At 40.6% G+C, this 25,166-nt stretch overlaps 1 protein-coding gene across 1 annotated transcript in view; it reads left to right on the top strand.

The window, feature by feature from the left end:
* The first annotated feature begins 2,415 nt into the window (after nt 1-2,415).
* The window catches only part of MSL2 (MSL complex subunit 2), a 55,084-nt gene continuing 32,333 nt past the window's right edge, over nt 2,416-25,166 (top strand). Inside the window, exon 1 of the mRNA XM_007937149.2 lies at nt 2,416-2,557. Within this exon, the coding sequence (XP_007935340.1) occupies nt 2,416-2,557 (142 nt within the window). The remainder of the gene's footprint in view (nt 2,558-25,166) is intronic.

Raw genomic sequence — 25,166 nt, 5'->3', positions numbered from 1 at the left:
TTTACTATGTACAAGAAATTATACTTTAGAGTTTTGGTATTTACAGAAATAAATGTTCCTAGCCTGCTTTCGTTTGTGCTACTCAAAAAAAAGTTTTGTACTTTTAGAGGGGAGGAGTATCAAATGTTAAACTAGGCTTTCAGTTATTTATATTCCAGTGTCCTCGGTCTTCTGCAAAACTAAGGCAAAGCTTGTTCAAAATTAACAGAAAAGGCTTCAAGGATTTGGGTTTGTCCTAAAGCAAGGCAATGTATTCTCTAAAAGATTTGTTCACAATAAGAGCTAGGTCTAGCAAATAAGCTTTTAAAAAAATCGTTTTGTTTTGAATCTCTACTCTGTTCCGGTACGAGTTCGGTGCGGTCCTGTGAGAGAGGCTCGATTTCATTGACAGGAAAGGGCGGTGGGTTCCAGTCCCGCTGCTTGCGGCTCACCCGCAGGGGACTTAACAGCCCTCGAGCGGGGCCGCAGCCCTTAGGCAGCAAACGCCACCTGAACACCTGCAGGCGAAGAGCCACGTTATTGCAATTGTTGCCCAGCTCGGAAGAGCTCCGTGAGAGCCAGCGAAATGAGGCAGCGCCCTATCCATGCTTTGGCTGTGCGGTTTGGAGGAGAAAGGCCACGAGGGCGGGGCCTTGGGCCGTGCGGATATTTCCTCCCACAGTGGTCAGTCAGGACGAGGAGAAGTGGCTGTGCTGAGGCCTGCTAGGAGCGGGACAGGGCACCACCCTGCGGGGTCTCAGCACTGGTGGGCACCGAGGCAGTGGAACGCGGGAAAGGATGGGTCAACTAACGAAAGTATCACCACAGCCCACACGCCTCTGACGCCTAGGAAAGGGAATTTGAGAGCGCATGGGGGAGGGGCGGAGAAAGCCGGCAGCTCGCAGAGCATGCTCCGTTCTGAGAGCCGTAAGTGGAGAAGCAGGCATGCGCAGTGAGCACAGGGTGGGTTGGAATCAGGGAGGGGCTGGCGTGAGCGGGCTGATGTGTTTATCCGGTTTTCTGGGTAGGCGGTCAATGCGCACGCGTACGGTCGAAAGGCGGTGGCGTGGGGTAGTAGAATGCGCATGCGTTGAGTTAGCCGGTAGTTCTAGGAGGGTGCGGAGGGGGGCTCTTAGAGGAGAAGCAGGGGAAAAGGGAAGCGAAGGGAAAGGAAAGGGCGGGGGGAGGGGTGAGAGTTTGCTCTGCGCATGCGTGCGAGTGGTAGCGACGACGGCGGCGGGGGAGTCTCGGGGATGACAGTGGCTTTGCCCGTTGGGGTAACGGTCGTCGTCGCCGGCAGGGCCTGAGGCGTCGCACAGTTTGTGGGATCCAGTAAGGCCGCAATAGCCCAGGCCCGACTGAGCTAGAAGGGCGCGTGGAGTCGGGGTGAGGGTAGCGAGGCACGGGGGGGAGGGGCCTGCGGCGGGGCCTTGCTGTGTGCGCTGGGCGGCGGCGGGCCTGGCGGTGTGAGCGCTAGCTCGGTAGCGGCCGGGCGGGCGTTGCGGTCCGCGGCGGCCGTCGTGGTAGGCGAAGGCGGTGTGTGTACGGCGCGGAGAAGATGGTCGGGCAGTGAGGGGGCGGTGCTTGCGCCTAGTGACCCCAGAGTGTGCGACTGAGGAGCGGGGGCTCCGACGCGGCCCGCCTGGCCTGCTCCCCGCCCCCTCCCGCCCGCCGCCGTCGTCGGCCCGCGCACTTCCTCTCCGGCCCTCCCCTATCGGGTTGGGGACTCTCCTGCCCGTTTCGCCACCTCAGGGAATAGCGGGGCTGCAGTCGCCCGGGCACAGAGCCAGGCACACTCTGGGCCCAGCGTCCGACATGGGGAGAACGGCGGCGGCCTCCGCCAGCCGCAGCAGCAACACTAGTCGTCTCCGCGGCTTCTTGCACTAGATTGACGAAGCCGACGCCCGAGCTGTCGTCTTTGCGGTTGGCGCTGCCTATGAGTCGAGCGCTGTGATGGAGTAAAGGGCCCTATAGCCCCAGAGAAACGTGCCCGCGCGCCCCTGGACCGGGCCGGGCCTGCTCCCGCGCTCCCCAACCGGACCTGAGGAGGTTCCGTCGCGTCCGGAGATGCAGCTCGAGCGTAGGCCGCCCGCCGAGCCTCGGGGCTAGACTGAGCACTGAGTGCTGGCCCGAGCGCCGAAGCCGCCGCATTTGCTCCCTGTGGCCGCTCGGGACGATCTCGAACGCTGGTTTCTCTCGTTCTTTATATTTTCTGTCTGGAAGTCTCAGGGACGGAGGAGGGGCGCTAGGGCCCCATGTGTGGGAGGATTGCTTTAGCTCTACAAACTTGCACGGATTTTGGTTACTTTGTTGGCAAGTGGTTCTGCTTAGATTTCCTCCGAATTGTTGCAAATTCGCCATTGTTACCTGGCTGCCTACAAAGTTGGATCCGGAATTTCTTTTCAACCGGGGGCCATCAGTGTCGAAGTGTCTGCAATGAACCCGGTGAATGCTACTGCTCTCTACATTTCCGCGAGCCGCCTAGTGCTCAACTACGACCCCGGAGACCCCAAGGCGTTTACAGAGATTAACAGGCTCCTGCCTTATTTCCGACAGTCCCTCTCGTGCTGTGTTTGCGGTAAGACGCTTTTTGTTCCCTTTCCAATATTCGTTTTGTTAAGAAAAAACGCAAAATCTTTTGGGCAGTGGTAATCTGGGTGGTTTGACGGCATGTAGTCTGTTTTAAGCGTTTGTCATTTGTGAGGTAGAAACGGTAGTTAGTTTTGAAACTCAGCAAGGAACTTTTTGTCCAGTATTTCGGAAAGGCAGAATCTTTACAAAACGCCTTCTGCAGCCGGCCAGAACGGCTTATTTCGCCTTGGTTCATTCAGTTTGCTACCGTTTCTGGTGATTTTTTTTCCCCCTCAACGGAGTAATACCTGCATGTACGTTGCTTTTTGTGTGTGTGTGTGTGTGTGTGTGGGACCTTTATACAGATCTGATTTCGTAGCTACCATGGTTAAATATCGCTAAAGCATGCACATGTGCCTTGTTTGCATTTTCCAAAACTGGTTACTTGTGGACGGTGGCATAATCCGATGCACCCACAACCTGTGAACTCGGTGCCGAATTCACCTCCCGCCCTCTCCCTCGGTCGCCCCTTTTCTTCAGAAACTTCGTTGGTTTGAAGGCAAACAGAATGAACCAGGGAAGACGTATGGTACTTTAAATGCTTTTTGGGTAATGGGATTTTTATGGGATTACGTTTCTTTTTTATTTTGTACTTTATATGTTTGTGTTATAATGTTAATTGACCGTGGGGAGTATAGTTTTCATGTTTTTGAGACAAAAGATGCTAAATTGTTTAACAAATCGAAACGTCTCAAAAGTGATCATGTGGATTAACTGTACGTATAGTAATTGCTTGTCGAAAAACCTAGACTGAAAATAGTTTAAAAAAAAAAGAAAAAGAAGGCAGCTGGCGAAACAGTAATATGCCCTACTGAACCCTTAAATTTTGAGGTTTCTATTGATCCTCTTGTTCTCAAGTCAGAACTTGAGAAATTCAGGCACTTTTGGCTTCCACTTTATCTTAGATAACGGAAGAAGAGTAAGTCTCGGTAAGTAGTTGGCTGAAAGGCAAATAATATAAAGTATTCGTTTGTGATTAATTGAGCATTTTCTTTATAGCTCTGGGCAAGGCACAGAGGGGGGTGTACAAGAGGTAAAGTTTGTTTTTTTTTTTAGACCAGGTACCTAATCTCATAAACATTTAAGTTATGGAGTGAGTTAGTATGTGATTACGTGCCCCTGTGCTGGTAACAGACACTTAAAGCTTTTATAGAGAAGCAGTTGCTTTGGGCAAATCACTTAACTGCCCTGGGCCTCAGTTTCTTAAAGTATAAAATGAAAGTGTTGGGCTAGATTCAAAGTTTCTTTTCAGCTTAAAATTGACAATTATTAGTGTGAGAATCTGCTGAGTTTCACAATACCCTCTTTCACTTTTTATGGAATGCTGCTTTTTATGTCCTCTTAGCTTCCTATGGTTTGAGGACTGAAGAGATAGAGCTGCCAGAGCTCCATCTGTTAGCACACTTTTTATTTTGTTTCTTGTAGAGGCATTGCCAGGCCTGCAGAAAGATAGCAGTAAGTGGTGATTTCACTAAAATACACAGATCTGGTAGTAAAAAGGACTAGGTGGGAAGGATTTAGACATGTAATTTAAGGAGGAAATGATAGTTTTGAAGTCATGTAGATATTTGGAGTTTACCAGTAGCTTCAGGATAGTTGAGGTCTAATTGGACATTTTCCCAAATTCTAGCCTGGACTTTAAAAAAAAAAAAAAAAAAAAAAAGACATTAAGGATAAAAGTGTATTTTTTAAAAGTCCAACAGAAGCTGTTTATTTTGTTTTTAAACCAGGCCTTCCAATGCAAGGAACATTTTTCTGTTAGAGGAGCTTTGTCATTATATCTTCTTGTGCAAGCTCATTACCCCTCATACTGTGGAAAAGATTTGTGGGTGCTATTTCTTGCTTATAGTTGACTAGCTGGCATGAGATAAACAATCTGGATGTAGGTTTAGGGTTTTTGGTTGGTTGTTTAATCTCTTTGAACTTAAGTGTGGTGGTTACTAAGGTACAGAAAAATGAGTTATTTGAATTCAGACTCAGCATTTAATCACCTTTATATCAAGTACTAGGAGCTCTGGTAGCATAGTGCCTGAGGCACTTGACTGCTAACCAGAGGGCTGGCGGTTCAAACCCACCAGCCACTCCTCGGAAGGAAGGTTGGACATTCCTACTTCCGTAGTGATACTGCCTCAGAAACCCAAGGAGGGGTCACTATGAGTTGGGGCTGACTCGATGGCAAATAACAACAACAGCAATACCAAGTACTGTCCCAGACTTTTTTCATAGCTCAGAAGCACTGACTCTTTCTTTCAAATTAATAAGACATGTGCAATCTTATTTCATGTAGCCAATAAATATCTCAAAATAAAATTTAGTTTTACGTTGGTGCTGTAAGTGGGGAGTTTGTTTCAAGGTCCTCTGTCTCACCCAATCCTGTCTTTTCAGCCTTCTTACGTAATTTCTGTGGTTCAATGAGAGTGATGTTTTGTCTTTTCAAGCATGCTTTATATCTTCCTCCTCTTTCACCTTTGCTCCCTGAAGTTTCTTCTGCCTAAAAGAATCCTCCTTTTCTCTCAAGGTCTAACTCACCAACGCTCTTTTCTTTCCCTCTCAGTGAATTCCTCATTGCTCACCCCAGCAAAAAGTTCTCTTTGTCCTTTGAACCTCTGTAACAATTTGTTCCAGCCATTAGCCACTTAAATCTCCTTTGAGTGAAATTTTGTATTTAACTCTTTTGATACATATAACTTCTTGCAGAAAATATTTTTGAACATTTTTCTGTTCCTCCTGCTTCCCTATCTTCTGTCCAGAAACTTAAATGTAGGTGTTTTATGAGAGATCCGGAGGAAGAAAGTGAAGAAGGGAAAGCTAAAGTCCTATAAACAGTTAGGTTCGAACCTCAGCTCTTCTACTTACTACTTAAACAAGTTGTCTCAGTTTTCTTTATCTGTAAATAATACCTGCTTCAAGTTTGTTTCATCCAAATGTGAACTTACTTTTAAAGGAGAAGAACCTTGAACCCATGAGAATAAATCTACAGACCAGTGTCTGGTGCATATTAGGTGATTAATATTCCACCCTTGTTGTTGTTGTTGTTGTTGTTATGTGCCATCAAGTCAGACCCAACTCATAGTAGCCGCTCCTTGGGTTGCTGAGGTGGTATCACTATGGAAGTAGATTGCCCAACCTTCCTACCGAGGAGTGGCTGGTGGGTTTGAACCGCCAGCCTTCTGGTTAGTAGTCAAGTGGCTTAGGCACTATGCTACCAGAGCTCCCATTCCACCCTTAGGTGGGATGTATTTGGTTCATTGGTAGAATTCTTGCTTGCCAAGTGGGAGACTCAGTTTGTTTCTGATTCCAAACCCAAACCAAACTCACTGCTGTCAAGTTCGTTCCGACTCATAGCAACCTCTCAGGTAGATTGCCCAGTCTTCCTTCTGAGGAGTGGCTAGTGAGTTTGAACCACCGGCCTTCTGGTTAGCAGTTAGATGCTTTAGGCACTATGCTACCAGAGCTCCCAGTGTACCTCATATGCAGCCACCCCCCATCTGTCATTGGAGGCTTGTGTGTTGCTATGATACTGAACAGTTTTAAATGTAATTTGCAGACTAATACAGACTACAAAGAAAGGCCTGGTGATCTACTTCCAAAAATCAGCCACTGAAAACTGTGTAGCTCACAATGGTCCAGTCTGCATCTGATCATGGGGATGGTTCAGGACCAGGTAGTGGTATTTTGTCCCTGACGTTGCCATGAGTAGGGGGTGAGGGGATGACCTGACTGGATGGCAGTTAAAACAATCCCACTCTTCCACAGAAGTAGAGGGAGATGAGAGGAAGTGAATGAAAAGACAGAACCAGTCAGTTCAATTATTGTCAAAACTAGGTTATTCACTGGAATTACAGGTTTTCTTACTGTTTTTTGAAATGTTAATTAGCTGATTATCTGTTTTTCATTTGCTCTGTATATATTTAAACTTTCTGAAGCTTCCAGTGAATGGGATAGCAGTGCTCCAGAGAATTACTGTATTTTTTTAGGCCACAGAAACAGTGACCAAGACACTAAGTATACTGTGGGGTACTATTTGTCCCTTGCCTGCTGTTATTCTAAATGTTGAATTTGCTTTATTAGGAAGTGGAATTTTTTTTTTATGGCATGAGACTTGGTAAATTCTGCCCTAGAGATTTTAAGTTTTTCATTTAACTTGTAAGTTCCTAAATGATAAAATGAATTTGATATGTAGAATCAAATCCTATTAGAATTGGAAGGACATGTTCAGGGGAAGAATACTACTTTCTGAAACGTTTGGAGTCTTATGATAACCATGGTCAAATCTCCACTCAGGCATATGAACATTTTCCTGGGGTGCTCTAACTAGAATCTAGAAACCTAAGTGGTCCTGGCTTTGTGGATTTACTTACGGGATTTTTTATTTATTTTAAAATTTATTTTGTTTTTTAGAGTATACACAGGCAAACACATGCCAGTTCAGCAGTTTTCACATGTATAATTCAGTGACATTGAGTTCTTCAACTTGTGCAACCATTCTTACCTTCCTATTCTGAGCTGTTCCTCCTTCATTAATACAAACTCACTGCCCCTAAGTTTTCTGTGTAATCCTTTGATGTCATTTTGATATCATAAAGATAAATCTTGAATGTGCAGATTACTCAAGGCAACTGTTCTTAATTAAGCTAAACTGTTGTTTGGTTTTTTTTTTTTTTTTTTTTTTTTTTTAGGATTTGGGTGAAGATTTACAGAGTAAATTCACTTTTCATACAGCAGTTCACATATACTTTGTCTCATGTTATTGACCAAAATTTACAATGCAGCAGCTCCCCTCCCACTTCCTCCCCATAGTTACCTCCTCCCAGTGTCCATCCCTTCATACTCTTCTGCACCCTGAGCTATCTCCCTGTGCATAAGCAGCCCTTCCTTCTCCCATGATTGTTCTCTCCAGGGCGTGTGTCTACTTGAGGTAAACGTTTAACTCACATGCCTGTACTTTGTTTGGCTGGAAACCACAGTTGTGGGTTCAATTCCAGACCTGAAGGGCAGCTAGGGGCCATTGTCTCAGTGGTTCCACCAGGCTCCATTGGACCAGCAAACCTGGTCCCCCCCTTTTTTTTTTTTTTTTTGCCTCCAAATGATTTTGAGTTTTGTTTGTTGTTTGGTTTTAAGAAGACTTCTGGGGGATATTTTTGGTTAAAGATTATCACAAGGCAGCAGATAAAGGGGTTCATCCACCCTCCATGGCTCCAGAAAGTCTGGATTCCATGAGACTCTTAAATTATGTTCTGCCCTGCACCCCCCCTTTGGTCAGGATTGTTCTATAGAATCTTTGACCAAATGTTCAATAATTGAAGCTGGGTGCCATCCAGTATTTCTGGTTTCATGGCAAGGGAAGCAGTTGTTTATCTTGTGGGACCTTTTCAGTGTTATTTCCTCATTTATAAAATGAGGGTTGTAGATTAGTGTTTTTCAAATTTCTGAATTTCATGGTTCACTTAATAAAAAAGTTGAAAGGCTGACATGGGGTGTCCAGCTTTTTGTTTAGAGTGTTAAGGACTTAAAAAACAAAACTGTCATCTTACTGTTGCTCTTCTTACATTCCACTAGAAAGGAGATAGGTTTCTTAAAGTTGTGGCCTTGCTTGTCTTGTTCACTGTCATACTCAACCTGACAGTTTCTGGTTCATAGTATTTATTGAATGGATGAACCCTTGGAACATTTAAAAAGAACATTTTAGCATCATCAAAGTAGAGAGGCCTTTGTTCTCAGAATAAAGTATGTCCCTTACAGTTAACTAAGGAGCTCTGGTAGCATAGTGCCTAAGGTATCTGACTCCTAACCTGAAGGTTGGTGGTTCAAACCCGCCAGCCACTCCACAGATGCAAGACTGGGCAGTCTACTTCTGTAAAGATTTACTGCCTCAGAAACCCAGTGAGGATCGCTATGGGTCAGAATTGACTTGATGACAGTGGGTTTTTTTGCTTTTACAATGAACTAAAAGAGCGCCGGTGGCATAGTGCCTAGGGCATTTGAGTGCTAACCAGAAGGTTGGTGGTTCAAACCCACCAGCCACTGTGGGGAAGATGAGGGCAATCTACTTCTGTAAAGATTTTGTCTCGGAAACCCAGTGAGGGTTGCTATGAGTTGTAATTGACTCGATGTCAGTGAGTTTGGTTTTTGGTTTTCTTAAAATTAACTAGACAGTTAAGTATTTGACTATTAGCTGAAGGAAAGGTTGGCAGTTTGAACCAATCCAGAGGTACCTCGGAAGGTAGACCTGGCATTCTCCTTCCAAAATGTCATATCTTTGACAACCCTGGTAGCGGTTATACTCTGCACACATGGGGTTACCATAAATTGAAATCCACTTCACAGCAACAACAAGCTTCATAAAAGACTACTTTTTTTTTTTTCCCCTTATTTTTGTCATTTTGTTATTGTTTGTAGAAACTGTTGTTAACCCACATTGGAATTAGACTAGGTGATCTCAAGGATCTCTTCTAATTCTAGAGTTTTGGTTCTTTCTTTTAATAAAAGTACTTAGTTTTATGACTGAGCAAACAATAATTTGCAAATAGAATTTTCTAATATGTAATTTGAGCATATACGTGGAGTGACTTATTTTAAACTACATTTCTTTTAGAGGGAGGCTGACTTATAAGGCCATCTGAATAACTACTCAAATGTTATATTAATGTTTTAGATTTGTTTTTTTCAAACATGAATTCATTGTATACTTAAAAATTTACATTTTTTTGTACTTAAAATTCATTGTCATAGTTGATCCTGAAAACCTTGTTATTCTCTTACTACATTCTTGTTAATCACCTGTGAGGTTCTATGTGCTAGAATAGAAAGACAGTGAATAGACATGTAGCCCCTCCCTGTACGTTGCTCAGTGTTGTTTGTATGGGGAAGACAGATAGGCAAACCAATTACTGGGTAAATGCTGTGATAGAGCCACTTAATGCTATACCAGACCTTAAGGGTTGTGATAGAAAACTTAGAAATTAACTTTACTGTACATGTGAAAATTCATTTTCAAGAATTAACTGTAAAAACATTTTTCGCTCTGTATAATTTACTTTTGAGTAATTGTCCCAGTGAAAGGTTAAGGAAACCTGTTTGGTTTTAAAACAGAGTTTACCACTTTTTTCCTTGGGTTTTAAGTTCATGTATTATGATCTGGGGAGGAGAATTCTTTCGGAAACGTTTATGTAATGGGTTGGTGAGGGAGAACATGGTTTAGGTAGTAATTTATCTTGACAGATGAACCTTTTAAAATTGTCTTTAATTGTTTGATTTCTATTCCTGAGAAAAATATTCCTTTTCGCAGTTTCTACTTTTGTTATTCTGTATAGTAGTTTCTATTTGGTATGTTTATGCAAGATGAAATAGCTTAAGAGAAGGGACTCCTTAACTGCATTGTTCTCGGTGCTGAGGTGAAAAGAGATTTGATCCACAGCCCTTTGTCCCATTATCTAAGTACCTGAAAAAGTAATTCTGATGGCACAGTGGTAGCTGAAAGGTCTGTGGTTCAAACTCATCAGCTGCTACTGTCTTGTTATGAAAAGGAGAATTTGCAGATCAATTTTTGTAAACATTTGAGAAACTATTTTATGTGTCTAATGATGTGATTAAAATCCTGTTTTCAATCAGAAAATCTATAAACATTAATTTGGGAATCAAATTGATTAGAGAGTATAGTAAATGATTACAGGTGTATCTGTATTACATAGGAATGGAGTAGTGGAAGTAGAAAGAGAAAAAACATGCTACAGAAAAATTTCATCCTCATGGTTTCATAAGGAGCTCTTGTGGCACAGTTGACTGATAATGGAAGGGTCTGGGGTTCGAATCCACCACCATCCCTTTCTGCAGGAGAAAGGTGAAACAGTCTGCTTTTATAAAAATTTACAGTCTTGAAAATCCTGTAGGGCAGGAGTTCTACTCTGTCCCATAGGGTTGCTATGAGTGGGAATTGATTCAGTAGCAGTGAGTTTGGTTTGGTTTTCATGGTTTTATAATGTTTTATGTGTTCCTTTTTTATTTTTAAATTTTTACGATTTGTGTGAAAGTTTACAGAGAAAAATTCATATTCCTTTCAATAATCCATGGACATTTTCTTTCATGACATTGATTGCAGTCCTGATAGTGTAACAGCACTCTTCGCAAATACTCCCCATGTTTACCTATCCTTTCTGCCTTCTAAACTTTGTTGTTGTTATGTGCCTTCAAGTCGGCCCGACTCCTAGCGGCTCCTCCTTGGGTTTCCAGACTCCTAGCGGCTCCTCCTTGGGTTTCCGAGGCAGTATCACTACGGAAGTAGATTGCCCAACCTTCCTTCCAAGGAGTGGCTGGTGGGTTTGAACCGCCAGCCTTCTTGTTAGCAGTCAAGTGCCTTAGGCATTATGCTACCCCTGGGCAAATGCTGTCCTTTTGATCGCTTATGGTTGGTTGATCCAAGGACTAGGTCCCCTCCTGGTGTTATTGTTGACCTTATAGGCTTGTGTATTGTTTGGCTGAAAGTTTAGCCTCAAGGGGGTGGTGGTGGTGGTGGTGGTGAGTTCAGTTCCAAGCCTGAAGGGTAGGTAAGGACTGTAGTCTTGCCAGGATTCCACCAGTCTGTTAGACCAGTAATCCTGGTCTTTTGTAGGATTTTGAGTTTTGTTCTATATTTTCTCTTACTCTATCCAGGACTTCCTATTTAGATCCCTTTTCAAGAGTGGTGGTAGCCAGGCACCATCTAGTTCTTCTGATCTCCTGGAGGCTGTGAGTCATGTGGTCCATTAGTCCTTTGGACTGATTGTTTCCATGTGTCTTTAATTTTCTTTACTCCTCTTTGTTCTGGACAGGAAATGACCAATAGTTGTACCTTAGATGGTCACTCACAAGCTTTTAAGACAGACCCCATTCACTGCTCACCAAAATACGACGTAGAATATTGTCTTTGTGGACTGTGTTATGCCGAATGATCTTGATGTCTCCTGAGATTATGTTTTTGGCCCTTAGGACCAGCACTTTACTCCCTCAAGATGTTTGGTTATGGCTAAGAAGTTTTCATAACTTTGTCCTTGTATACTGTGTAGGCTCAAAATGTAGTTCTTTGATATGTACTGTATTATGCTTTTTCATGGTTGAGCATTCCTGGCTATAAACGGATTAAATGAGATGTTTTCTACTCTTAAGTTTATAAATATGTCTAGCACAGTGCTTTGTATTGAAAAAGTGACATAATACGTCAGTTTTAATACTGATGCATGAGAAAAGTTGAAGGAGTCAGTGGGTGACTCAGTTCATATTAGCAGTGCAGTTAGCAAGGACATTGATTTTTAGAGAGACATGAAGGAATTAGGCAGGCTGAGTTTGAAATAATATAAAGACAAACCAAAAAAAACTAATTTACTACCATTGAGTTGTTTCCGACTCATAGCGACCCCCATTGGGTTTCCAAGGCTATAAGTCTTTTTGGAAGTAGATTGCCCTGTCTTCCTTCAGTAGAGAGGCCTGGTGGGTTTGAACTGCTCACCTTCCAGTTAGCAGGAAAGTGCCTTATCCACTATGTCACCAGAGCTCCATCATATAAAGACAGCCCAATTAAAATATTTTTTCAGGCAGTTAGCACTATAGTATTGGAGCTTGGGAGAGGTTAGGTGTTTGTGACAGTTACAGTTAAAAGATAAGAATTAGAGCTGGGTCCCTGGAGAATGAAGAGACGGATGAGACAGTCTTGAGTAATTTGATGATGGTTTGTGGTTAGTGAGGTAACATGGTTAGAAAAAGATAAAAATCTAAAAAACCTTACTTTATGCTTTCTGCCCAGAATTTTTGATTTTGACATTCTGTACTCCGTGATATAGTGAAAGAGAATCTTCTGAGTGTTGTGGTTGTGGTTCTCAATCCCTCAAATTAATTTGAACATCCAGGTCTCACCCATTTTTTATACTGCTTCTCATTTTCTTCCTTTGTGTATGTGTGCATCTATAGTACACCATCACCAGTTGGTTAATATCATAGTCTTTCCTCAAGAGTCAGCTTGTTACTGTTGTTAGGTGCCATTGAGTCAGTTCTGACTCATTGTGACCCTGTATGGAACAGAACAAAATATTACCTGGTCCTGCACTATCCTAAACATCATTGCCATTTTTGAGCTCATTGTTGTAGCCACTGTGTCAATCCATCTTGTTGAGGGTCTTCTTCTTTTTGCTGATCTTGTTTTACCAAGCCTATCATTCTCCAGGGACATGATATCTTGATATCTTTCTCTTCCTGATAACATGTCCAAGTATGTGAGACAAAGTCTTGTCATCCCTTCTTCCAAGTTAATTTACGTGAGTTATGATACACTTTTCTAACTTTATCTTTCAAAAAATCCTTTGACTTAAAAAAGTGATATTTCAAAATAATTTATTTCATATTCTCTCTTGCTTTTCTTTGTTCCCAGCAGTCATCATTGACTTTTCTCCAAATCCATGCATTTCTAGCTCAGTTGTTATTTTCTCTTTGTAGTTATTAGCTGCTGGCTCATTGGTCCCAGATTCTTGGTCATCCTATATGCGCAATGGGATCTGACTGTTGCGAGCCATAGGGTTTTATCGGCTAGTGTTCAGAAGATCACTAGGTCTTTCTTCCTAGTTGTCTTAGCTTGGAAGCTCTGCCGAAACCTTTTCACCATCATAGCAACACACAAGCTTCCATTGTCAGACAAGTGGTGACTGTGTTTGCGGTGCATTGGCCAGAAATGGAACACAAGTCTTCTATGTGGAATTCCACGCCTGACCCACCATTGCCTTCTCTTTTCTCTTTAAAAGATGATAATTTTTTTCATCCCATCGTCATGAAATTAATTTTGATAATTTTCTACCTTAATTACTATAGTGTATTTGGCCCATTTCTTTTTCTTTCTTTGTTCTTAGTCTGTAATGTCTTTTTAAAATATATAACATAAAATTTGTTGTTTATTTTTTAAGTATGATTCAGTGACATTAATTGCTTTCATATGATGTACAACCATTATCACTATCTACTTCCAGATTTTTTCATCATCGCAAACAAAAACTATGTAAGTAGTAGACAATAATTATTCCCTCCTTTCTCCATTCCCTGGTAACCTCTGATCTACTTTCTCTATGAATTTATTGATTCTAGATATTTCATGTAAGTGGAATCGTATATTTGTCCTTTCTTGTTCTGGCTTGTTTTGTTTAGCATAATATATTCAGGGTCTGTTTATGTTGTAGCATATATCAACACTTTGTTCCTTTTTATGATTGAATACTATTTAATTTTATGTATAGACCACTTTTTTTTTTTTAATTCAATCATGTGTCAGTAGACACTTGGGTTGTTTTTACCTTTGCCTATTGTGATTTATATAGGAGCTCTGGTAGCATAGTGGCTAAAGCACTTGACTGCTAACGAGAAGGGTGGCGGTTCAAACCCACCAGCCACTCCTCGGAAGGAAGGTTGGGCAATCCTACTTCCGTGGTGATACTGCCTCGGAAACCCAAGGAGGGTTCGCTATGAATCGGGGCTGACTCGACGGCACTTAACAACAACATTGTGATTTATGGTACAGTGAACTTTGGTGTACAGGTATGTTTGAGCCTCTGCTTTCAAGTCTTTTGGGTGTTTATACCTAGGAGTGGTATTGCTGGGTTATAATGGCAGTTCTGTGTTTAGATTTTTGAGTACCTGCCATACTTTTCCGCTGTGGCAGTAAGCATTTTACATAACCACTAGCAATGGCCAAGGGATCCAATTTCTGTATGTCCTCACCAATACTTGTTATTTTCGGTTTTTCTGATAATAGCCATCCCTGTGGTATCTCATTGTGGTTTAGATTTGCATTTTCCTAGTGACTAATGATTTTGAGCATCTTTTCATTTGTATACCTTTTTTAGAGAAATATGTATTCAAGGTCTTTGCCCATTTTTTCATTGCTTTGTCTTCTCCTTACTGAGCTGAAGGAGTTCTTTATAAGTTTTGAATATTAAGCTATTTGTTATATGTTTACCAAAATTTCCTCCCATTCTGTCTCTTTACTTTTTTTTTTCCCCCCTGTTGCTGTTCTTTTTATGTATTTATTGTGATTTGGGTGCAAGTTTACAGAGCAAATTCATTTTCTTTTCAACAGTTCATACATACATTGTTTCATAACTGATTACAATCCCCATAATGTAACATCTTTCTTCCTGCTTCCTCCCTGTGTGCACCTTTTTCCAGTATCTTTCTGAGCTGTCTCCCTGTGGAACTGCTGCCCTTCGGACCTCCTGTGGTTGATTGTTCTAAGGAGTGTACCTACCTGGTGTAATTGTTCACCTTGTAGGTCTGTAAGTTAAACCATGGGAGTGAGTTCAGTTCAGGCCTGAAGGGTGACTAGAAGGCCTTAGTTTCAGGGGTTTTATCAGTCTCTATCAGACCAGTAGCCTGGTCTTTTTTTTTTATAAGTTTGAGTTTTGTTCCACATTTTTCTCCCACTCTATCCAGGGTATCCTACTTTGATCCTTTCTAATTGATTGGCAGTGGTAGTCAGGCACTATCTAGTTCTTCTGGTCTTAAGGTCGTGTAGGCTGAGGTTTGCATGGTCTACTAGTCCCTTGGACTAATTTCTTCCATGTGTCTTTGATTTTCTTCACTCTTTTTTGCTCCAGACAAGTTGGATCTTAGATTACTGCTTGTAAGCTTTTAAGACCCTAGTCACTACTCAGTAAAGTATGATATAGAACAGTGTTTTTGTGTAGTATATCATGCCAGTTGAACTTGATGTCCCCTGTGACCATGGTCCCCAGCCCTTGGGCCCAGTGACTCACTCCCTCAAGGTGTTTGGCTGTGGCTAAGAAGTTAACATAACTTTGCCCATTAGTTCTATTATATATGTATATAAACCAAAAACCAAACCCACTGCCATTGAGTCGATTCCAACTCATAGCAACCCTTGTTGGTAAATCTTAACGGAAGTAGATTGCCCTGTCTTCTTTGCATGGAATGGCTGGTGGGTTTCAGCCACCAACCTTTTGGTTAGCAATGAAATGCCTTAAGCACTGGGCCACTAAAACTCATTTGTGTGTGTACACACATATACACATACACATATATATATGTAGGAGCTGTGGTAGCATAGTGCCTAAGACACTTGACTGCTAACCAGAAGGCTGGTGGTTTTAACCCACCAGCCACTCCTCAGAAGGAAGGTTGGGCAGTCTCTACTTCGGTAGTGATACTGCCTTGGAAACCCAAGGAGGGGTCGCTATGAGTTGGGTCTGACTCGACGGCACATAACAACAACAACAACAACAACAAAATATATATATGCATATACGTATGTGTGTGTATGTGTGTGTGTTTGATGTATATATGTATATATATAGATGTTCTTATAGTGTATACAAATACATATGTAGAAATATTTTCTGCCACTCATATGGTCATGAGTGTAGTCTCTTTGCTTACACATACCTGACCATTTTGCCTGTCTGCCTATTTATACATATATAGATTAATGTTTGATATTACTAATAGTGCAGTATTGTGTACATAAAAGTGTTTACCTTTGTTGTCTGTAACTCTTGTGCACCTCTTTGTGTCTTCCTTTTCCTTAGTATTATTGTGCTGGTCACTTGCTTTTGGTTCATTGCCTTTCCCTTCACCCAAATCGGTACTTGTCTCTCACTTATCTAGCCATTTTCCTTCCCCTCCCATCCTATCCCTGGTAACCGACAAAGTTTCCTTCCATGTGTAAACCTTTCCATGACTTTTTACATTGTGGGACTCGTACGGTATTTGTCTTGTGATTGACTTACTTCACTCAGCATAATGTCCTCCAGGTTCATCCACATTATTCTTTAGTGTTGCATAGTATTCCATTGTGTGTATGTACCATAGTCTGGTTATCCATTCTTCTGTTGATGGACACTTAGGTTGTTTCCGTCTCTGCTATTGTTGAATAGTGCTGTGGTGAACATGGGTGTGCATATATCTGTTCATGTCCTGTCTCTCACTTCCTTACAATATATACCTGGTAATAGGATTACTGGATCAAATGATACTTCTATTTTCACCTTTTTAAGGAATTGCCATACTGTTTTCCACAGTGATTCTATCATTCTACAGGCCCACCAGCAGTGTGCGAGAGTCTTCATTCTCTCCATATCCTCACCAGCATTTGTTATTTTTTGTCTTTGCTATTAGTGCTGGGGTGAGATGGTATCTCATTGTTATTTTGACTTGCATCTCTCTAATGGCTAATGATTGTGAACACTTCTTTATGTGTTTGTTGGCTGCTTGGATATCTTCTTTGTTGAAGTGTCTGTTCATGTCTTCTTCCCATTTTTTAATTGGATTGTTTGTCGTTTTGGTGTTGAAGTTGTTAGAGTTTTCTATAAATTTTAGAGATAAGTCCCTTCTCATAGACTCATTGCCAAATATGTTTTCCCCCAATCTGTAGGTTCTCTTTTTACTGTTTTGGAGAAGTCTTGAAGGTTTGGTAGCCTATTAATGTCATATATTAGGAGCCCTAAGTTTGTTCCTAGGTTTTCTTTGATGAATTTTATAGTTTTAGGCTTCATATTTAAGTCTCTCATCTCTCTGGAGTTAGTTTTAAGTATGGTGTGAGGTATGGATCTTGTTTCATTTTTCTGCAAATGGATAATCAGTTTTGCAAACACCATTTGTTAAAGAGACTATCTCTTCCCCATGTAATGGATTTTGGCCCTTTGTCAAAGATTAGCTTACCATAAGCAGGTGGATCAATTTCTAGGTTCTCAGTTCTATTCCACTGGTCTGTGTGTGTCTTTATACCAATACCAGGCTGTTTTTGCTACTTTGGTGTATAGGTTTTGAGATTGGGGAGTGTAAGACCTACTTTGTTGTTCTTCAGTAGTGCTTTGCTTTTCTGAGGTCTCTGTCCTTTCAATATAAAATTAGTGATAGGTTTTTCCCTGTCCTTAAAGAATGCCGATGGAATCTGGATTGGTATTTTACTGAAGCTAAAGATTGCGTTGGGTAGTATTGACATTTTCACAGTGTTCAGTCTTGTGTCCGTTAGCATGGTATGTTCTTCCATTTATGTAGAGGTATTAACAGTTCTTGTAAGTAGTGTTTTGTAGTTTTCTTTGTATAGGTGTTTTCTTTCCCTGCTAAGATTTATTCCCAAGTATTTTGTCTTTTTGGTAGCTATTGTAAATGGTGGTGTTTTGTTATTTCCTTAGAGATTCCTTTGATGGTGTAGAGGAATATGAATCTTTCAATTAGTTCTAGTAGTTTTCTTGCTGAGTCTCTGGGATTTTCTGTGTATGGTATCATATTTCTGCAAATAGGAATAGTTTTACTACTTCCTTACCAATTTGGATGCCTGTAATTTCCCTTTTTTGTCTTACTGCCCTGGCTAGGACTTCCAGTACAGCATTGAATAGAAGTGGTGGTAGAGAGGATCCTTACTTGATTCCTGTTTGTAAGGGTGATGCTTTCAGTCTCCTTCCATTGAGAATAATGTGAACTGACGGTTTTGCATATGTTGTTGTTATGTGCCATCAAGTCAGAGCTGCCTCATAGTGACCTCTCCTTGGGTTTCTGAAGTGGTATTTCTATGGAAGTAGATTGCCCAACAGCCTTCCTTTCAAGGAGTGGCTGATGGGTTTGAACCACCAGTCTTTTGGTCAGCAGTCAAGTGCCTTAGGCACTACGCTACCAGAGCTCCTATGGTTTTGCATATATGCCCTTTATTATGTTGAAGAATTTTCCTTTTTCTATTTTTCTGAGTTTTATCATGAATGGGTGTTGGATTTTATCAAATGTCTTTTCTGCATCTGTTGATATGAGCATGTGGTTCTTTTCCTTTATTTTATTTATGTGATGGATTATGGTGATCGTATTTCCACTGTTTAACCATCCTTGCATACCTGGTATGAATACCACTTTGTCATGATGTATTATTTCTTTGATAGGTTGTTTGAGTCAATTCACTTGGATTTTGTTGAATATTTTTATGTCTATATTTATGAGGGATAGTGGGTGTGTAGCTTTTCTTTCTTGTGGTATCTTTGCCTGGTTTTGGTATCAGGGTTATGTTTGCTTCATAAAATGAATTTGGAAGGATTTCATCCATTTCTATGTTCTGGAATAGTTTGAGTAGGGTTGGTGTCAGCTCTTTGAACAGAACAGTTGATAGATTTTTCCAGTGAAGCCCTCTGGGCCAGGACTTTTTTTGTTGGTATGTATATATATTTTTCTGTTCAATTTTTTCTTTTGCTATGGGTCTGCTCAGATTTTCTACCTCAAAGAACCAACTTCTAGTCTTGTTGATTATTTCTATTGTTGTTCTGTTTCATTTACTTCTGCTTGCATCTTTATAATTTCTTCTGGTAATTGTATTTTTTTTTTTTTTTCCCCTGCTTGTTTTCTAAATGTTGGAGATACTGGAGATACTGGGTTAAGGTGTTGTTTGGCTCTGTTTTTTTTTTTTTAAATTGTGATTTGGGTGAAAGTTTACAGAGCAAATTCACTTTCCATACAGTAGTTCACATACACTTTGTCTCATGACATTGACTACAGTTTACCACAATACAACAGCTCCGCTCCCACTTCTTCCCATAGTTACCTCTTCCTTGTGTCCTTCCCTCCATGCACTCCTCCCTGAGCTGTCTCCATGTGTGCATACACAGCCCTTCTATTCTCCCATGATTGTTCCCTCCGAGGAGTGTATCTACCTAGTATCTACCTAGAGTTATTCACCTCATATGCCTGTCTTTTGTTTGACTGGAAGCCACAGGAGTGGGTTCAGTTCCAGACTTGAAGAGCAACTAGGGGCCATAGTCTCAGTGGTTCCATCAGGCTCTATCAGACCAGCAGACCTGGTCCCTTTTTTTTTTCTCAAATGATTTTGAGTTTTGTTGCACATTGTTCTCACTCTATCCAGGATCTTCTACATAGATCCCCCTCTGAGTTATTGACAGTGGTAGCCAGGCACCATCTAGTTCTTCTGGTCTCATAGTCGTGTAGGCTGAGGATCGCATGGTTTAGCAGTTGCTTGGACGATTTGTTTCCATGAATCTTTGGTTTTCTTCATTCTTCTTTGCTCTGGATGAGGAGAGACCCATCGATGCATCTAGATGGCAGCTTGCAAGCTTTTAAGATCCCAGTTGCTACTCACCAAAGTAGATGCGGAACAGTGTTTTGTGTAGTATGTTACGCCATTTGAGCTTGATGTCCCCTGCAGCTAGGGTCCTGAGCCCACAGGTCCAACTACTCTTTCCCTCTTGGTAGCTGGCTGTGGCCAAGAAGTGACTACAGCCTTGTCCCTTGTCAGCTCTAACTACATACCTGGAAATTCTTACAGAACATACCAATACACTTGTAGAAACATTGTCTGTCAACCCTTACATGTGGTTTTGGGCACACTCCCCCCTGCATAGACATACCTAATAGTTCAGCCTGCTCACCTATCTATCCACTTGTATATGTGTTTGCCTTCACTGACAACACAGTACTGTATATGCAGAAGGGTTCATCTTTGTTGTCTGTACCTCCCCTGTAACTCTCTGTGTTTTCCTCTTCCTCATTGCTACTGTGTTGATCACTCACATTGGGTACATTGCTCTTCTCTTCATACAAATCAATACTTGTCTCTACCTATCCCTCCTACACCTGGTAACCAACAAAGAAAATTTCCTTCCATATATAAATCTTTCTTTGACTTTTTACAATAATTGGCTAATACAATATTTATCCTTCTGGGACTGACTTATTTCACTCAGTATAATGTCCTCCAAGTTCATCCACATTATGTGGTGTTTCGCAGATTCCACATTCTTCTTTAGGGTTGCATAGTATTCCCTTGTGTGTATGTACCATAGTTTGGTTATCCGTTCTTCAGTTGATGGATACCTCAGTTGTTTCCATCTTTGGGCTATTGTAAATAGTGCTGTGATGAACATGGGTGTTGCATATATCTTTCCTTGTCCTGCCTCTCACTTCTTTGGGATATATACCTGGTTATGGGATTGCTGGGTGAAATGGTATTTCTAATTCCAACTTTCTAAGGCGTTGCCATACTGCTTTCCACAGTGGTTTGTACCATTTTACAGTCCCACCAGCAGTGTATCCTAGCCAGCATTTGTTATTTTCAGTCTTGTTGAACTTTGCTACTAGTGATGGGGCCTCTGGTTTTTTTTTTTTCCACGTGTGTGTTTATTGCTGGCAGTTGCCCTCAACACTGCTTTTGTTGTGTCCTAGAGGTTTTGGTTTGTTGTGTTTTCATTCTTGTTTGATTCAATGAATTATTAAATTTCATTTTTGTTTCTTCTATTACTCAGTAGTTTGTAAGGGGGCTGTAATTCAGTTTCCATATGTTTGCTTTACCCCACCTTGATCTAGCTATTGATTTCTAATTTTATAGCATTGTGATCTGAGATGATGCTTTTCATTATTTCAATGTTTTTAAATATATTGAGGCTTGCTTTGTGACCTAACATGTCTATTCTGGAGACTTTCTAGACAACAATGTATGTTGTGCTGGTTTTGGGTGAAGTGCTCTGTAGATGTCTTTAAGGTCAGCTTGGTTGATTGTATTTTATTTAGTTCTTCTGTGTCTTTGTTGAGTTTAGTTCTATTTTTTCATTGAAAATCATGTGTTAAAGTCTCCAGATATTACTATGGGGTCACCTATTTGTCTTTTCATTTCTGTTAATTTTGATTTATGTATTTTGGGACTCTTTCATTGTGTGTGTAGTTATTTATTATGGTTATGTCCCCTTGTTCAGTTGCTCTTTTTATTGTTATGTAATGTCCTTCCTTGTCACTTGTTTTTGTCATAAAGTCTATTTTATCATTATTTAATATTGCACTCTTGCTCTTTTTTGATTGTCATTTGCGTGATAATTTTTTTTCCCCATTTTTAATAATTTTCAGTCTATATTTGTTTCTGTGAGTAAAATCTGTCTCTTGTTTACAGTATATTGATGGGTCATGTTTGCTTACCCATTCTGCTGCTCTCTGTATCTTGATACGAAAAAAACCAAACCCAATGCCATCAAGTTGATTCTGACTTATCAATACCCCCATTTGTTTATAAGGCTGTCAGTCTTTATGAAAGTAGATTGCCTCATCTTCCTTCAGTGGAGCAGCTGGTGGGTTTGAACTGCTGACCTTCTGATTAGCAGCCAGATGCCACCAGAGCTCCTTTTCTATCTGTTGATAGGTACATTTAATTCATTTATATTCTGTCTAATTATCAACAAGTATAAATTCATTGTGCTCATTTTGTTATGTGTTTTTTTGTGGTATTGATTGCTGATATCTTTGTTCCATATCATTTTCTGTGCTGAGCTTATTTTGTTCATGAATTTTTTTCATTTCTGTTGTTGCTTTTGTTTTAGTATTTGCTAAGTATTTGTACCTTTCCTCTATTTTATTTAGGTTTATTAATTTTCTTTGAGGTTACTGTATGATTATTTTCTTCCTGACTTTATAGCTATCTGTTCTATCTCAAATCATCTTGACTTCCTCTCCATTTGGATGTTCTGTACCTACACTGTTTATTCCCTCATTTTTGTTTCGAGATGTCCTCATTTAGCAGTTGATGTCTCTCATTCCCTCTTTACAATCTTGTAAACTTATTTTATTTTGTATATCTGGGTGGTTTCTGGGTTATGTCATCATGTGTGTTAATCATTGGTTGTCTGCTGTTGTTGGTTCTCTGTCGGAAGGACTCTCTTTTGCATCTCTTGTAAGATTGGTCTGGTTTTAACGGATTCCCTTATTTTGTCTTTATTTGGAAATGTCTTAATTTTGCCATCATAATTGAGGGATGGTTTTGCTGGGTATATAATTCTTGGTTGGCAAGAGTATTTTAGTTTCAGGGTTTTATATATATTATCCCACTGCCTTCCTGTCTACATGGTTTCTGCTGAGAAATCAATCAGTGGTTAGTCTTATTGGTTGCCCTTTGTAGGTAACTCCATTATTTCTGTGCTACTTTCAGGTTTGGTTTTGGTAAGTTTGATTATGATATATGTTGGTCTTTTTTTTTGTGAGGGGTATATATCCTGTTTGGGGTTCATTGAACTTCTTGAATGGATATCTTCCAGTCTTTCATTTAAAGTATTAAGGACATTCTCTTCCAACAAATCTGAAAATTTTATCTTCCTGTTCTGGAATTTTGATCACACATAAGTTATTCCTCTTGATAGTGTTGCACATAAATCTTAGGCTTTGTCGTTCTTTTCTTTTTTTTTTAAATTCTTACTGTGATTTGGATGAAAGTTTACAGAGTATATTCATTTTCCATACAGCTGTTCATAACATTTTGTCTCATGACATGTTCATTTTGTTTTGATCTCTTTTTTTTTTTTTTTTGATTGATGCCTTAGCAAAGTAGTATAGAGAATGAGCAGAGGGGGAAAAAAGCAAGAACCAGGGAAGGCAAATAGAGAAAAATAAGAAAGGAGGATAAAGTAATGTAAAAACAAACATAAACAAAACTATAGGAGTAGAACAACCATAGCAGTGTTTCTGCCAGCCAAGCAGGCAATGGGGATCAGGGCACCTGGTCCTGGTATTCGTTCCTGCCTACCTAGAAAGGAATTTGGGGGTAGGGTGCCTGATCTTGGATGAGTTTCTGCTGACCAGAAGTCTAAGTGTTGGCCACCTGGACCTAGAGAAAGTTCCTGTTTGACCAAATGGTGGTAGGAGGAAGGCATCTGGTGGCAGAAGGAATTTTTGCCTGCTTAAAGTGCAGTTGGGGACAGGTCATAGACTCAAGAAGTTCCTGCTGTCCTAAAAGGCAGCTGAGCATAGGGCCCCTACTTCCAGAAAAAGTTCTTGCCAGCCCAAAATGCTGCTGGGAAAAGGATGGCTGATCTTGGAGCTAGTTCCTATCTGCCCAGAAGGCAACTGGGGCAGGGTACCTGATCTCATATGAGTTCCTGCTTCTAGAAGGGTCTGGGGCAGGGCTCCTGGACCTTCCAGTTCAGAAGGTGATTGGAAGCAAGTCACCTTGTTTCAGAGGGAGTTCCAGCTGGTTCAGAAAGCAGTTGTGGGCATGATGTCTGGTTCCAGACAAAAATTACTGCTGTTTGAAAAGGTAACTGGGAGCATGATCCCATTTCCAGAATAAAGTTCCTGCCATCCCAAAAGCTGATGAGGTGTGTAAGGTACCTCGTCTCAGAAAAAAGTTCTTACTGGCTCAAAACATGTCTGAGAATGGGGCACCTAGTGCTGGGACCAGTTCCTGCCTGCTCAGAACACAGGGTGCCCAGACTGGGATGGAATTCCTGCTGGTCCAGAAGGTGGGTGGAGGTTGAGGGGGGTGTAAGGTACAAGGGGAACAATATCACACCTTGCTAGTCATCAGCCACCCATGCAGTCCTTGGCAAGCTAAGCCTATTCTTAGGTTGCAGTCTTCATTGGAATGCTATTTGCACATACTCGAAATGGCCAGCCAGCAGTCTGTCTCTTTATTCACCGTTTTCATTCAGGTTCTTCTACTCTAGTTGTTTTTGAATCTACTTCTTTAATTCTACCCTGTCAAGTTCAGGGTTCCAGGATTATATTTTATGTCTGTTTCAGTTGGCTTCTCAGTTGTTCATTGTAGAGGGTCTGTGTAGCTTGTCTGCTCTTCTGCCATCTTGCTGGAAGTCTCTCTCTACTTTTTCGTAAAATCTTCAGATGTACAAAAGTTTTAGTTTTGATAAAGTCAAATAAGCCAATTTTGTGTTTCATTGATTGTGCTTTTGGTGTCATATCTAAGAATTCATTGTCATGTCCAAGGTCATGAAGATATACTCCTATTTCCTGTTCAGTTTTATGGTTTTAGCATTTATATTAGGTCATTGATCCATTTTAAGTTATTTTTTTGTGTATGGTGTGAGGTATGAATCTTAACTTTGTTCTTTTGCGTGTGGAAATTATTTCTTTGAAGAAACTATTCTTTTGCCGTTAAATGGACTTGGCACTCTTGTCAAAAACCAGTTGTCATATGGCTTTATTTCTGAGCTCTAAATTCTATTTTGTTGGTCTGGGTGTTTGTCCTTATGCTAGTTAACATAGTATTTTGGTTATTGTAATTTTGTAGTATGTTTTAAAATCAGGAAGTGTGAGTCTGAAGACTTTGTTACTCTTTTTCAAGTCATAATATTATAATAGAATCATTTTCATTCATTTTTTTTTAACCTTAGAAGCCTTTTCTGTCCTAGAAGTTGGAGTCTTTAGTTTTCTCAAGCTGTTTTGTGTCTAATTTAATAACCAATGTTTATTGTGGATATATGCTGTCAGCATTTTTCCATTTTCCTTATTAAAAGCATAGGAAAATGTGTACTTAAAATATCTGGCCTCAAAATTGAAAATAACATGATTTCTAGCAAAGTTGGATAGTTTTAAAATTCTCATCCAGCAATTAGATGCACCTAAAATGTGGGGACATGGTAGGTGTATAACCTACAGTGGGTAAGGGTTTTCTTAGTCTTGTTAAATGCCATTTCCTTGAAGTTTAAATCCTTACCTGATTTTTTTAAAAAATTTTATTTTGATTTGGGTGAAGATTTACAGAGTAAATTCACTTTTCATATAGCAGTTCACATATACTTTGTCTCATGTCATTGACCAAAATT

The sequence above is a fragment of the Orycteropus afer genome, unplaced genomic scaffold (genome assembly GCF_000298275.1).
Source record: "Orycteropus afer afer isolate SDZICR_OR568_19922 unplaced genomic scaffold, OryAfe1.0 scaffold00003, whole genome shotgun sequence".
NCBI classification, from domain to species: domain Eukaryota; kingdom Metazoa; phylum Chordata; class Mammalia; order Tubulidentata; family Orycteropodidae; genus Orycteropus; species Orycteropus afer.
This window is presented reverse-complemented; position numbering and strand designations above follow the sequence as displayed.